Consider the following 16,215-nt stretch of genomic DNA (forward strand, 5'->3'; position numbering starts at 1 on the left):
ATTAACATTGAATTCTCCCAATTTTGCTAGCCCTTACTGTCCCCTCCCCTTCCTTAACCCTTGAGCTGTCTCCTCCCACCCTCCTATCCGGCCGCCCTCGGGCTCCTCCTCCTCCCCTTTTCCTTCCTTCTTCCCCCCCCCACCCATCAGTCTGAAGAAGGGTTTCGGCCCGAAACGTTGCCTATTTCCTTCGCTCCATAGATGCTGCTGCACCCGCTGAGTTTCTCCAGCAATTTTGTATACCTTCGATTTTCCAGCATCTGCAGTTCCTTCTTGAACACTTAATTCAAATGGCTGTTGGGTAGATTATCATTAGGTTCTTCACCTATTTTTTTGTCATTGGATTATAGTGAATTAAAAATCTTAAAAATTGAATGCAAATATCATGTTATTTAAATGCGTGATCTGAATATTCATAATATTTTTTCACAATGTTCTGGAATACCAACTCTTCCCAACTAGTACAATGAAAAAACCTCATGGAAATGGAAAAACAACTATTTAATTTGCTTTTCTCAGAAGGTTCTATCACTTTGTAATAAATGCGTAGAAAAAGTGATTTAAACTTCAGTTTCTATATTCAGTTCATTATTTCCATTGGAGTTGATCTGCAGGTCACTTTTACAAACATCAGTCATGTGTGACCCCACTGTCAATTGTTGTGAAGCAAAATCTTTCTCAGCATCCTTCGATATTCCTAAAAAAAAAAGATGCAATTATTTCAACTAATGATGTAAAGTAATATTTAAAATATGATTTCATATTTACAAATGTTATAAACTCCAAATGTACAGATTTTCCGTTTTCCTGTCTGACAATTCATCGATCAGTCCATTCATCAACGTGACAGGATAGACAACAGACCAGAGAAACCAGCACAGGCATCACACCTGAGAAGAGATCGAGTAGAAACTTCTACTCTGCCTCCAACAGCAAATTTCAGTCACAGTTGAATGTCATAAGGGAAATACAGTGATATGGAAAACAGACCTCACATTCACTCTTTCACGGTACTAATTAATTAAGCTTTATTCAGTCGGAACAGGATAGAGAGAGGCAGCAATAACTCATTTTACATAGTCATAGGATTAGAAGAGCACTGAATTAGGCCCTTCGGCCTAACTAGTTGAAGTTTTGTAACCTAACTAGTCCCACATGCACATCCCTCCAAAGTCCAAACATTTTCTATCCATGTGCTTGTACGGTGTCTTTTAAATGTCCTAATTCACCCAGCTCCACCACCTCCTTGAGCAGTTCGTTCATTTATATGCCTCACCATGTTCGTGAAAAAGTTGCCCCTCATTTCATTTTGAGTCTTTTTTCCTCTCACCTTAAACCTGTGCCCTAAAACTTTATATTCCTCTACCCTGAGGAAATGACTGTGCTATTACAGTATATGAGCACTCCTTGACCTCCCATACTCCAGGGAAAAAGACTTGGCCCATCCAGTCTACACCTTAAACCTTCCAGGGACAGTAACATCCTCGTAAATCTCCTCTGCTCCCTCTCCAGTTTAATCATACCCTTACAACCGCTGGGCAAACAGTACTCCAAATTTACAAAAGACACTTGCAGAAATGGTAAAGTCAAAACATTCAACCCATAGCAAACCCGGGTATTTAAATTGCTTTTAGTAAAATTCTAACAGTCAGAGGACAAGAAGTAGCTGTTTAAAAAGACTTGCAGTCCACATAATCTCCAATATTCAATGTCATCAATATTAATTACAATAACAGTTAAAAAGAACTTCTCCATGATCCACACCCAGCTAAGTATGCAAGCATACTGGACTTTATGCTATTGCAATAAAATGAATTCAAACGCTGAATTCCCATCGTCATATTGTGGGCCAGCACATGACTAAATTGCTGTGGGGAACAGAATCTACTTTCCACTACTCCTTTGTTACAGAATGACTGCAGGCCAATACCATGTAGATGGTATATATTGTTCTTAGGGTACCTAATCCACCTTAATGCAATACTACATCCCAAGATATATAATTTTCTAAATATTTAAAAGGTTACAGTTCCCAGAACTACATAATCTCAACTGAGCAGCAATTGTAGCATAATAATTAGGTCTCGTCAGTCATAATTATCTGCAGAATTAACATGAATTTAGTAATTTATAAACATACTAAATGACAATACATCTAAAATATTTGCATTCTATTTTCTGCACACAGAGATTGACATAGCTGATATTATAAGAGCATTTGATACTAGTCTTCACTGGGATTGACTTGGGTTTTAAGATGGAAAGCAAATATAAGATGAAGACAAATTTCTGCGGATTGGCAAATTTAAGGAGCCCTCCAACATTCCTCCTAGCTAATGGGGTCAAAAGCTTTAGTGAAATCAATAAAGGCCATGCGCAATGATAGAAACTGCTCCACACTTTTTTTCTTGAAGTTGTCATGTCCATTATACTTCTCTAATAGGTGGAATATATACTGCAATCTGGAAAACAGTTATTCAGCCAGTCGGAAGAGCATATTAGGAGGGCTTTGACAATAACAGCAGAATCCCAATTTGCAATGACCACAAATTGGACTCCTCCTTTCTTGAAGATAGTCATTACACCATCTCCAAGGTCCCTGGTATATCTTCCTCTTCCCAGGTGTGGATGATGAGTTGATTTGTGACTGAAGTTCTTCGTCGCTATTGTTCAAGAATTTCATCAGGAACATCAATGTTTTCCCTAGATATAGTCAGTTACATCTTAAATGTTTGGGGGACATGTTCTTTGTGCCAAGGCGGCTACAATGATTCGCCCCATCCGCTCCAGAGCTACAGCCTGGTGCTCCCAGCAAAAGATTGTAAGAAAACTATCTGATGGTCATGAATACAAATACAATTTAAGGATGTCTGCATTTTCAGCCTCACAGGTGTGCTTGACTGCTTCACCTGAGAGGGACAAGATCACTGTCAAACTCAGTTCCTAATCTTGAGATTGTGCCAGACTGAATTACTGGTCTCTGCCACATCTCATATTTGATGATCACTGCTGCATTAGGGAGATCACCCAAACTCCATACTCAAGGAGAAGCAACTTTATACCCTTTTCCGTTAGTCCACATAGAGGCAATGGGGAAGAGCCTATGGTTGCACTACAAGCTTCTGGAAAATGCAGATACTCTTTAAATTGTACTGATCACCTTCAGTGAGCTTCCTTACTATCTTCTGCCACAGGCACCTGTCTGCAGCTCCAAAGTGGGTGGGGTGAATTTTTGTAGTTCCCCTGGCACGAGGAACATGCCCCATCATTCAGTCTCTTTGCCTCTACAGCTGTTTCCTGACCCACTGAGTTCCTCCAGTAGTTTGTTTTCTGCTTCAACTTGATATTCTCCTCCCTTCACACACTGTGATTCCATGAAGCGTGCATGAAAATATACTTTATCAAAAAACACCAAATGCAAATTTAAACTTGCAAAATTTAGCACCTATTAATAAATAAAGTTATATTATAATTTTCTACGTACCTTCTTTTTCTATACTATTCCGGATGTTATCGACATCCCTGTCTTCTCTACGTCTTCTGGTGTTCCCCAAGAAGCAAAAAAATTCAGGAAAACACGTCTGTCTTCTTTTCTTTACATCTGTAAATAAAGAGGGTTTTGTGGTGTCTGGATTTCATCAAAGTAAAATAGTTCATTTAATGACCTGATTGCTTTTCTCATTGTGTCTTTGCAGGCACAACGGACATCGGTTTTGCACTATTATGGTCACTTAGTATTACGCTATTAATTTATTGTATTTTTGATTATTATACATTTATTTATGTTATTGCACTTAAGGGCTGTTAAGTTGCAGCAAGTAAGAATTGTTGGTGCCAGTACAGATGACAATCACTCTTAACTTCATGACATACATAATGTCTATAAGAATGGTAGAAGTGATTCCTTTTGCCTAAAAACGTCAAACATTTTTCTTCTTGCACAACAGAATGTATTGAGGAACTTTTGGTATCTGAGACAGAGCTGTCTGAAAGTGGGGAGAAACGTGCAATTGAGGTGTAGAAGGGCACGGTACAAGGTCAGTCTTAAATGACCTCCCCTTTATTCTAAGACTGTGGCCCCTGGTTCTGGACTCGCCCAACATAGGGAACATTTTTCCTGCATCTAGCTTGTCCAGTCCATTTATAATTTTACATGTTTCTATAAAATTCCCCCTCATCCTTCTAAACTCCAGTGAATACAAGCCTAGTCTTTTCAATCTTTCCTCATATGACTGTCCCGCCATCCCAGGGATCAATCCCTTGAACCTAAACTGCACTGCCTCAATCACAAGGATGTCCTTCCTCAAATGAGGAGACCAAAACTGTACACAATACTCCAGATGTGGTCTCACCACAGCCCTATACAACTGCAGAAGAATTTCTCTACTCCTATACTGAAATCCTCTTGTTATGAAGGCCAACATTCCATTAGCTTTCTTCACTGCCTGCTCTACCTGTACGCCAACTTTCAGTGACCAGTGTAAAAAGACGCCCAGGTCTCGCTGTACCTCCCCCTTACCTAACCTAACCCCATTGAGATAATAATCTGCCCCCTTGTTTTTGCCGCCAAAGTGGATAACCTCACATTTATATATATTATACTGCATCTGCCAGGCATTTGCCCACTCACTCAACCTGTCCAGGTCACCCTGCAACCTCTTAACATCCTCTTCACAGTTCACACTGCCACCCAGCTTTGTATCATTCGCAAACTTGCTAGTGTTGCTCCTAATTCCCTCTTCCAAATCATTAATATATATGGTAAAGAGTTGCGGCCCCAACACCGAGCCTTGTGGCACGCCACTCGCCACTGCCTGCCATTCTGAAAAAGATCCGTTCACTCCTACTCTTTGCTTCCGGTCTGCCAATCAATTTTCTATCCATGTCAACACCCTAACCCCAATACCATGCGCTCTAATTTTAGTCACCAGTCTCCCGTGCGGGACCTTATCAAAGGCTTTCTGAAAGTCTAGATACACTACATCCATTGGCTCCCCTTCATCCATTTTACTTGTCACATCCTCAAAAAATTACAGAAGATTAGTCAAGCATGATTTCCCTTTCATAAATCCATGTTGACTTGGACTAATCCTTTTATTGCTATCCAAATGCCCCATTATTACCTCTTTAATAATTGACTCCAGCATCTTTCCCATCACCGAAGTCAATCTAACGTCTGTAATTCCCCGTTTTCTCTCCTGCTCCTTTCTTGAAAATTGGGATCACATTAGCTATCCTCCAATCCACAGGGACTAATCCTGAATCTATTGAACATTGGAAAATAATCACCAATCCATCCACTATTTCTAGGTCAATTATGGTCAGCAATGTATCCAGTTGCTGGCTGAGTACTGAATTTATGAAGTTCAGATATGACTAGACTGAAAGCACATTTGAAACATTGCATTCGATTTGTTGCCAACAGAGTAAGTAAGGTTCATTGACACAAATGTTGCTCCTTCTTAACTCCGTGATCACAAGGATCAGGTTCCATTTTTATTTGAAGGAGTGGTATTGGGTTTTGAAGATAGCGGGAATTAAAGAGGGGTGCTAATTTTCATTCATTTAATTATTTTTTTATTTTAGTTAGCAGATCCAATTAATGTACAGAAACAGAACTACTAGTTGATAACAAGTCCTAACAATCCAAGTGGAATTCCAGCTTTCAAATCACGCAGATGGACATCACTCCGTTCTGTTAGGAGTCTGCTATTGACTAAATATTAATCATTATTGAAGAGTAAACAAAGAAGTAGAATCCAGAGGACTCAGATGTTTGAAAGTTCACATAGTTGTGGAGATTCTTATTTGTTGTTTGTTTTAAGGGTTTCTGTTGTAATACAACAACTGTCCAACTGAGTAATGGACTGCTTCACAAATCCACTGCACCTTCAACGTGAGCAGAGAAAAAAAAAAATTCAGAACTGATTTAAACTGCACTAGTATTCTTTTTTTAAAAGCCCATATCTATTACATCTACTGATTGTAAAACAAAATGCTGGAGTAGCTTAGCAGGTCATGCAGCATCTCTTGGAGGACATGGATAGGCGACGTTTTGGGCACTAGCTTCTGACACAAGCCCCATCCCCCAACTCTTTCCCCGCGACATCAAAGACGACATCGGGTTGCTCTTGCAGAACTCGTTGATTTCATCACTAACTCACCCTGCCCTCAAATTTACTTGGACTTTCTCAGACACCTCTCTCTTTCTCGATGTCCCTGTCTCCATTACAGGGCACAGACTATTGACTGATGTCAACTATAAACTCACTGGCTCCCACAGTTATTTTAATTACACCTCCTCCCACCCTGCCTCATGCAAGGACACCATCCACTGCTCTCAATTTTTCCATCTCTGCTGCATCTGCTCCCAAGATGAGCTTTTCCACATCCAAGAAATGCTCTTTCTTTAGTCAATGTGCTTTCACCCTAGCTGATCTGGATCACCCACCAACATCTCCTGTGTCCTAGACATCTGCTCTTGCTTCTCCTCCCCCCAGATAGAACAAGGATAGAGTTACTCAGGTCCTTACTTTTCACCTCCCCAACCGCCATATCCAACATCACTCTCCAACATTTCCGCCACCTACAACGTGGTCTTACTAGACATATCTTCCCATCCCCACCTCTTTACCCATTCCATAGTGACCACTCCCTCCACAACTCCTTGGTTCACTCATGTCTACGCACTCAAACCGCCCGCTGCCCAGGTGCTTTCCCATGCAATTCAAGAGATTCAAAGACGCCTTGAAAGCCATCATGAAGAAATGTGAAATCGACATCGACAATTGGGAAACCAATGCCAAGGACAGGAAACTCTGGCAAACAATCATCCAAGAAGGAACAGTGACCTTCGAAGCCAAGAGATGTGTAGAATTAGAAGAAATGAGAAGAAAACGGAAAGAGAGGCAGCCACAACCAAAGCCCGATCTGCCATCTGGAATTACCTGTCCTGAATGCTGCAGAACTTTCAAAGATAGGATTGGACTCATAGGCCACCTGAGAGCCCATAAAACAACAGAACGTAAACAATCATCCTCGACCTCGAGAGATAGCCACCACGACTGCATTTGGTGCTCCTGATGTGGTTTCCTTTACATCTGCAAGACCAAGCGCAGACTAGGCAACCCTTTCACTGAACACTTGCACTTGGTCTCCAAGGCCTGCTGGATCCCCTGGTTGCTAACCATTTTAACTCGCCTTCCCATTCCTGTACCAATCTTTCTGTCCTGGGTCTCCTCCTCTGTCAGAGTGAGGCCACATGCACACTGGAGGAACAGCACCTCATATTCTAGTGTGAATAAGAGTCCCACCACAAAATGTTGCCTATCTATGACCTCCAGAGATGTTGTCTGGTCCACTGTGTTATTCCAGAAATTTGTGTATTACCCACGCCACCCCCGTTGGGCCCACGCCACCCCCGCTGGGCCCACGCCACCCCCGCTGGGCCCACGCCACCCCCGCTGGTCCCACGCCACCCCCGCTGGGCCCACGCTACCCCCGCTGGGCCCACGCCACCCCCGCTGACCCCCGCTGGGCCCACGCCACCCCCGCTGGGTCCACGCCACACTCGCTGAGCCCCACTGGGCCCACGCCGCCCTCATTGTCCCCCGCCACCCCCGCTGGGCCCAGGCCACCCCCGCTGGGCCCAGGCCACCCCGCTGGGCCCAGGCCACCCCCGCTGGTTCCACACCACCGCTGCTGCTGGGCCCAGGCCACCCCCGCTGGGCCCACGCCACCCCCGCTGGGCCCAGGCCACCCCCGCTGGGCCCACGCCACCCCCGCTGGGCCCACGCCACCCCCGCTGGGTCCACGCCACCCCCACTGCCCACGCCACCCCCGCTGGGCCCACGCCCCCCATCTTCGCCCACGCCACCTTCATCTTCATCCCCCCTGCCAGAAAGAGGGGAGATGTGGGAGGGGGAGAGAGAGAGGGGAAGGGAGGGGAGAGAGAGAATGGAGGAGGGAAGAGGGAAAGGGGGATTATCTTTAGTGAGATTAAAAATTAAGGTAGGTTTTAGACCTATTATATTTTCTCCTCCATACGAGTAATATGAAACAATATCAAATAATATCAAACAATTGGAACTTTTATTTTCCTTGATAATAATACTGAAAAATATGAATTCCATAGTTTGTGACATAAATATACATTTTAATGGGATCATTATATACAGATGTAACATTTCCATTTCGAGATCGGGGGGGGGGGGGGGGGGGGGCAAATATGCGTCAAGCCGATAGCCTAATCGTTAAAGAGTTAAAAGATAGCCTAATCGATAAAGAGCTGAGAAGAGGAATCGGAGCTGCCAAGGAAAGGTACTCTGAGAAGTTGAGGAGCAAGTTCTCAGCTAGTGACTCTTCTTCAGTTTGGAAGGGCATGCAAGAAATCACCAGCTATAAGAGGAAAGCCCCCCGCTCTTTGGACAATCATCAGCTGACGAACTACCTGAATGAGTTTTACTGCAGGTTTGAAAATCAGAAACGTAACCCTGGTACCCCTTCCCCAACAAACACAGCCAGACCCCAGTCTTCAAAGAATGGTCCTTGCACCCTCTCCTTCCCATTCACCACCTCACACCTACTTAAGGCAAGAGTCCAGTAGGAAAAGAGTGGACCCTTTCCCATCCCCACCAACACTTCACACCCAATTACTCATTTTTAACCAGTCCCTGCAAAGATGCATGGTCCCTGCCTGCTTCAAAGTCTCCACTATTGGCCCTGTACCCAAAAACGTAAGGATTACTGGTCTTAATGACTAAAGGCTTGTCGCACTGACCTCTGTAGTCATGGAGACCATTGAAAGGCTTGTGCTGGCCAAGCTGAAAAATATCACAATCCCTCTGCTGAACTCTCTGCACTTTGCATATTGGGCCAATAGATCTGTGGATGATGCAGTCAATCTGGGCCTGCACTTCATCCACCAGCACCTAGACCGCCAGGGGACCTATGCGAGGATTTTGTTTGTTGATTTTAGCTCTGCATTCAACACCATTGTGCCAGAGCTACTACGGTCCAAACTTTCTGAGTTGACTGTGCCTGAACCCCTGACAGACGGGAAGCAGCATGCGAGGCAGGAAAGCATATCTCGGACCCGCAAACGCTCAGCATAGGAGCGCCGCAAGATGCATACTCTCCCCTCTCCTCTACTCTCGCCACACCAATGACTGCACCTCCACAGACACCTCTGTCAAGCTTCTCAAGCTTGCGGACGACACATCCCTGATTGGACTGATCCAGGATGGGGATCTCTGTACTCTTTTCAATTTGACATCTTTCCTATAACATGGTGCCCAGAACTGAACACAATATTCTAAATGCCGTCTCACCAAAGTCTTATACAACTGCAACATGACCTCACAACTTCTATACTCAATACTCTGACTGATGAAGGCCAAAGTGCCAAAATACGTTTTGACCACCTGATATACCTGCGACACGACATTCAAGGAACCATGCAACCATTCCTCTGCCCACCTGGCTAATTGATCCAGATCCTGCTGCAATCTTTCACAACCATCTTCACTATCTGCAAAACCACTCACTTCTGTATCATCAGCAAACTTGCTAATCTTGCCCTGTTCTGTGACGTTTCACAGAGTGCTGGAGTAACTCAGCGGGTCAGGCTGAGTATAGAAGTTGGGAGGTCATGTTGCAGTTGCATAAGAAGTTGGTGAGGCCGCATTCAGAGTATTGTGTTCAGTTCTGGGCACCATGTTATAGGAAAGATGTCATCAAACTGGAAAGGGTACAGAGAAGATTTACGAGGATATTGCCAGGACTAGAGGGCCAGAGCTATAGGGAGAGGTTGAGTAGGCTGGGACTCTATTTCATGGAGCACAGGAGGATGAGGGATGATCTAATAGAGGTGTATAAAATCATGATTTGAATAGATATGGTTGAGTCTTTTGCCCAGAGTAGGTGAATCAAGGAGCAGAGGACATAAGTTTAAGGTGAACGGCAAAAGATTTAATTGGAATCTGAGGGGTATGTTTTTCACACAAAGGGTGGTAGATGTATGGAACAAGCTGCCAAAGGAGGTAGTTGAGGCAGGGACTATCGCAACATTTAAGAAACAGTCAAACAGGTACATGGATAGGATAGGTTCGGAGGGATATGGATCAAACGTGGGCAGGTGGGACAAGTGCAGATGGGACATGCAGGGCCGAAGGGCCTGTTTCCATACTGTATCACTCTTATGACTCTATCTATCTTTCCCACTCAAACACATTCTCCTGCCTTCTCCCCATTACCTCCGACACCCATATCAATCAAGAATCTATCAACCTCCTCCTGAAAAATGTCCATTGACTTGACCTCCACAGCTGTCTGTGACAATGAATTCCACAGTTCACCACCCTCCGACTTACGAAATTCCTGCTCATCTCCTTCCTAAAGGAATGTCTTTTAATTCCAAGGTTGTGGCCACTGGTCCTCGACTCTCCCACTAGTGGAAACATCCTCTCCACATCCACTCCATCCAGGTTTTTAAACCAGGCTGGGACAGACTGCAACAGCTTCACACCATGTCCCAAAGCTCATGTCCGGTCCTGTACCACCCAAGGCAGCAGAGACATTATAGGAGGGGGCAAGGACCTCACGATGGTTTGGGTAACATTCCGGAATGTCTACGCATGCCACATCATGAATATTACTGAAGAACGGTCTTGACTCGAAATATAATCTCCAGAGATGCTGCCTGACTCACTGAGTTACTCCAGCACTCGGTGACATGTCATCTTTCCATGTTCTCCAGAGATGCTGCCTGACCCGCTGAGTTACTCCAGCACTTTGTGTCCTTTCCTATGTTCCTTTCCACCCATAAACCTCTCTCTGCATTTACATTTCACTCCTCTTTCAAATCTGCTCTACTTATCTACATTCATTTTTCTTCTTAACTTTTAAGTCATAGAATGGTGCAGTGTGGAAACAGGCCCTTCAGCCCAACTTACCCACACCGACCGACATGTCCCATGTAAACTAGTCCCACTCACACGCGTTTGGCCCATATCCATCTAAATCTGTCCTATCCATGTACGTGTCCAAATGTCTCTTGAACATTAGGATAGTCCCAGCCTTAACTACCTCCTCGTTCCATACACCCAGCACCCTTTGTGTGAAAAAGCTGCCTCAGATTCCTGTTAATTTCTGAAATATTGGTCATAAATTTGGTGCAAAAAGCTCCAAAATAAGGCTCAGAATGCATCAGAGAGCATCTAAAACCCCAGAGCTTCCAGGGCCCTTAAGCGGACCCTGGACCCTGGCATCGAGGGACTGCACGCTTTGCGCTCATGATGTGCGCAGCGCGCACACTATTTCACATAGTAGAGTCAAACAATTATGGGGGAGATTGATTCAGAAAAATACAACTTCTTACTACAAATAACATCATAGAAAATCTATGACACAGGAGGCCATTCAACGCATTTGAATCAGTCCTCATCAAAAATGAAACCCAAGCTAATCCCACATTCCACTACAAGGACGGAGCCTTGAAGGTTACAGCTTTGTAAGTACACATCCGAGTAATGTTTCAAAGTTCTGAGGGTTCTGCCTCCCCCACCCATTCATGCAGTGAGTTCCAGACCTCTGCCACCCTCATAGTAAAACAATATTTACCTCATCTTTCATCTAATCCTAATAATTATAGATCTACATCAACCAAACTTTGACTTCTGAAATATGAAGCTCAGAAGTCTCTGAATTCTGAACTATGACGCTCAGAAGGAATAGAAGCATGAATAGACGTGTTTGAGACTGTCTGCCATTCAGATCATTGCTGATCTTTTGCCTCAATGCCATTTTCCAGCCCAATCCCATTATTCTTTGATTTCCTTAATGACTAAACCCCACAGCTCTTGAGCATAAAGAATTCCATACAGAAATCCCTCAATGCAGCCCTGAACAATATTCCAAACTTGGGCTGGGTAAACATCTCAGAGTACAGGTGTTCGCATAATCTACCCTTGGTCGTGTCAGGAGCACTGAATGCAGTGGATGAGGTTAGAGGAGGTGCATGTTAACCTCTGTCTCACGTGGAAGGGCTACTGTGGATAGGGACAGGTATTACATCTCCTGCGGTTGCAGAAGAAAATACCTGGGGAGGGGGTGGGAATGGATGTGAACTAAGGTGTTGTAGTGGGAGTGGTCCCTATGGAAAGCAGAAAGGGGTATGGATGGAAAGATGTTACTCGTGCTAGAATCACGTTGAAGGTGGCAGAAATATCCGAGAACAAAGCGGAGGCTGTTGGAATGATAGATAAGGACTTGGGGAATTCTACCCTTGTTCCATCGGTGTGGGAGAGGAATGAGAGCTGAACAGGTTATAGAGAAGACACGGGTGAGGGATCCATCTACGATAGCTGGGGGGGGGGGGGGGGGGGGGGGGGGGGGGAGACGACCACATTTACTAGAGAAGGAGGACATCTCATATAACCTACAGTGTGGACAGCTTCATCTTGCGTGCTGGATGCGGCAGAGATGTAGAAGTTGAGAGTATGATAGCATCTTTGCAAGAGACAGGATGGGAGGAGATGCAATCCAGATATCTGTGGGAGTCAGTGGGTTTATATGAGATGACAGTGATTAATCTTCATGTGATAGGAGAAAAATTAGGCCATTTGGCCCATCATCTACTCCACCATTCAATCATGACTGATCTATCCCTCTCAACCCCATTCTCTTGCCTTCTCCCCATAACCACTGACACCCTGTCACCCATAGGTCAATCTGTCTCCTGTGATGGAGACTGAGATCAAGAAAGGAGAGAGAGAGATGTCAAAGATAGTCCAAACAAATTTGACATAAGGGTGGAGGTTGGTGGTAAAGTTAATGCAATAAATGAGTTCTACATGAGTGCAGGAGGCAGCCCCGATGTAGTGCAGAAAGAGTCGGGGTTGGTGCTAGTGTTTGGAATAAGGACTGTTTGACGTGACCAACAAAAAGACTGATTGAGGCCCACGCAAGTGTCCATGGCTACACCTTTAACTTGAAGGAAGTGAGTGGAGTCAAAAGAGAAGTTGTTGAGGGTGAGGATAAGTACCACCAGGCAGAGGAGACTATTAGTAAAGGGAAATTGATTGTGTCCCTGTTTAAGAATTGAAGGGCCGCGAGACCTTCCTACTAGGGAATGGAAGTGTAAAGAGACTGGACGTCCATGGTAAAAAATGAGGCAATGGAGGCTTAGGAATTGGAAGTTATTGAAGTGGTGAAGAGCACATGAGGTTCCTCACATATAGGTCGATTGGACAAAGGAGGATAAGATGTAATCAAGTTATTTGGAGAGGAGTTCTGTGAGACTGAAACAATGTGCGGAGCAGTCCTGTTATGGGGAGAAGGCAAGAGAATGGGGTTGAGAGGGATAGATCAGCCATGATTGAATGGTGGAGTAGATGATGGGCAAAATGGCATAATTTTGCTCCTATCACATGGATGTGCGGAGCAGTCCTGTTTGTTGATTTTGGACAGGAGACAGAAATATTGGGCAGGGGATCTAAAGGTTTGGATGGAAGATCACCAGAGCTGATGAGATTAACGGTCTAGGAGATGGTGGCTGCTGTTTGTCTTTGTGTCATGGTCAAAGGGCACGTTTGAGGGCTGGTGCCTGGCTTCAGCATGGTAGAGGCCCAGCAGGGGGAGTCCATGAGGAGGATTGTTGAAGATTGGAGAAGGGGTCGACTTGGAGATGAGGACTCCTCACCCAAGAAAATGGCCTGGAGGCAGAAGTGAAAGAAGGAGCTCCCCCGCCCCCGGTCTCAGACTTTCCATTTCACACCCCTTTTCTTATCACACAATCTTTTGTCTTTTCATCTCTGGCCGTTGTCCAACCACCTGCCAATCAAAGTCCCCCTCACCTGCATCCACCTGTCATTTTCCAGGCTTTGCCCCGCCCCCACCTCTTCCAGCTTTGTCCCTCCAATGCAATCTCCTACCCAACCCAAAACGTTGCCTAGCCAGGTTCTCCAGAGACGTGGCCTGACCAACCGAGTTAGTCCAGCAATTTGTGGGGTTTTTTTGTAAACGTTTCTGCAGTTCTTTGAGTCTACAGCCCTCATGTAGAAAACACAGCATTTTTGGAACCAGGAATTCTTGGTTCTACAACCCTCTATGCCAGGGGTGGGGAACCTGCGGCCTTCTAAGCCATTAAGTGCGTCCTTTTGAATGAATCCAAATTTTGTACAACAAATCTTTTTATTTATTAATGTGTTTTGTTCATCTTTTATTATTTTTCTTTTAATCTTAAAATGAATGTATTTAAAATACCAAAGAGTAAAAGAAGATTCAACAAAATAATCCTCCCCAACTGACGGCCACAATTAAAACATTAGTAAGTCATGAGGGCTATTTTAACAAACTAATGTACATTTTGAAGTATATCTAACTGAAGTTTCTTGAATGCGGCCTTATTAGATTACAGCTAATTTAATGTGGCATTCCACCATGAAAGGTTTCCCCACCCCTGCTCTATGCGAATTGCAGGGTTTTTTTTATAAACATCCATCTGAATTAAGTTTTTCTTCAACCTAACTGTTTCAAAGAAAATAACTGCAGTTATCCAACATTTCTTACTAGCAAAAATGTAATAGCAACGTGTTTGCGAAATTATTGTTGAGGTAAAAATAAAGGGGAAAGCTGGGAGGAGGATGTATATCGGCAAGGGTGGGTATAATGGTTAATTACACAGTAAATCATAAGATAAACGACACAAACCCCATCCTATAGCATTGACTAGCACCCAGTGCAGCTCGGTACCTTCTGTGACGCCCGACACAGCTCGGAGAACAACACAGGTGGTCTTTTTCAGCTCCAGCATAGAGTCGGGCTGGTTGGAGATGAAGGGCAGTGCCTGCACACACTCGCCGGGTTGCCGGTGGAAGATAGTCCGCAGGTAATACTCGACGAGGCGGACGGCGATGCCGAGCTGTCCGCTGGCAGAGTCGGCGTGCACCACCCCAATGAGCGCGGGCAGCTCCTTCCATGAACCGCACCGCAACCGCACGTCCTTCAGCAGCTCTCGGATCACCAGGTCGTTCAGCTTGTCACAGATAAAGTCTTGGTGGAAGAGGAAGATAATTAACCTGGCGTTGATCATTCTCTGCTCCTTGTTCCCGTTAACAATCTGTGTCACTTTCGCGGAGGGGTCGAGTAAGTTTTCACTCTCACGTTCGAGCCCACACTCGGACTTGGGCTCCTCGCAGCGCGGCTCCGCTACTCTGCTGCAAACTTTCCCATGTCGCGGGAACATGTTATTGACAAACTGGAACATCAAGTCCCTGCTGTCGCACACCTCCCCGATCAGGAAGATGCTCTCCCTGCCGCCGATAGCCTTCACCATCTGCTGGAACTCGCGCTCCGTCCACTCCGCATCCAGGTCCATCGCCGCCGCCGCCGCCGCTCCGTCCCCACCCCGCCCGGGCAGAGAGACTCCCGCCCCCCGGACACTACAGCGGCCCCGCCCCCCACACACACTACAGCGGCCCCGCCCCCACACACACACACTACAGTAGCCCCGCCCCCACACACACACTACAGTAGCCCCGCCCCCACACACACTACAGCGGCCCCGCCCCCCCACACACTTACAGCGGCCCCCCCCCCCCACACACACTACAGTAGCCCCGCCCCCCACACACACACTACTATAGCCCCGCCCCCCCACACACACTACAGTAGCCCCGCCCCCACACACACACACTACTATAGCCCCGCCCCCCACACACTACAGTACCCCGCCCCCCCCACACACACAGTACTATAGCCCCGCCCCCCACACACACTACAGTAGCCCCGCCCCCACACACACACTACCCGCCCCGACACTACAATAGCCCCGCCCCCACACAACAGTAGCCCCCCCCCCCCACACACACACACTACAGTAGCCCCGCCCCACACACGGTACTATAGCCCCCCGCCCCCCACACGCTACACTACATTAGCCCCGCCCCCCCCACACACACACACTACTGTAGCCCCGCCCCCCACACGCTACACTACATTAGCCCCGCCCCCACACACAACAGTAGCCCCGCCCCCTTACACTATATTACAGTAGCCCCGGGGAGATACACACACTCTACACCAAAGATCTTAGCTCTACACTACGGCGGCCCCGCCCCCCCACACACTACACTAAGGGGGCTGCCCCCCACACATCACAGTAGACCCCCCCCCCCACACAGTCACAGTAGCCCCGTCCCTCACACACTAGCCCTT

General features: G+C 45.9%; 1 protein-coding gene across 1 annotated transcript; it reads right to left on the reverse strand.

Moving 5' to 3' along the window:
- Positions 1-192: 192 nt before the first annotated feature.
- Positions 193-15,421, reverse strand: LOC129703217 (uncharacterized). Its single transcript, XM_055645430.1, has 3 exons — positions 14,752-15,421; positions 3,485-3,601; positions 193-697 (listed from the first exon to the last, which is right to left on the reverse strand). Exons 1-3 carry the CDS (start codon positions 15,374-15,376, stop codon positions 561-563), a joined length of 879 nt encoding a protein of 292 aa, XP_055501405.1. The 5' UTR covers positions 15,377-15,421; the 3' UTR covers positions 193-560.
- Between the last annotated feature and the right edge of the window lie 794 nt (positions 15,422-16,215).

Source organism: Leucoraja erinacea, chromosome 14, assembly GCF_028641065.1.
Source record: "Leucoraja erinacea ecotype New England chromosome 14, Leri_hhj_1, whole genome shotgun sequence".
In the NCBI taxonomy this organism is placed as follows: Eukaryota; Metazoa; Chordata; class Chondrichthyes; order Rajiformes; family Rajidae; genus Leucoraja; species Leucoraja erinaceus.

Excerpts from the sequence above, each read along its gene's own strand:
- LOC129703217 (XM_055645430.1), bottom strand. The coding sequence starts at position 15,376 with ATGGACCTGGATGCGGAGTGGACGGAGCGCGAGTTCCAGCAGATGGTG. Across the intron at positions 3,602-14,751 it reads TGTGTCGGGCGTCACAGAAG|ATGTAAAGAAAAGAAGACAG; the intron begins GTACCGAGCTGC and ends CTTTATTTACAG. Across the intron at positions 698-3,484 it reads GAATAGTATAGAAAAAGAAG|GAATATCGAAGGATGCTGAG; the intron begins GTACGTAGAAAA and ends TTTTTTTTTTAG.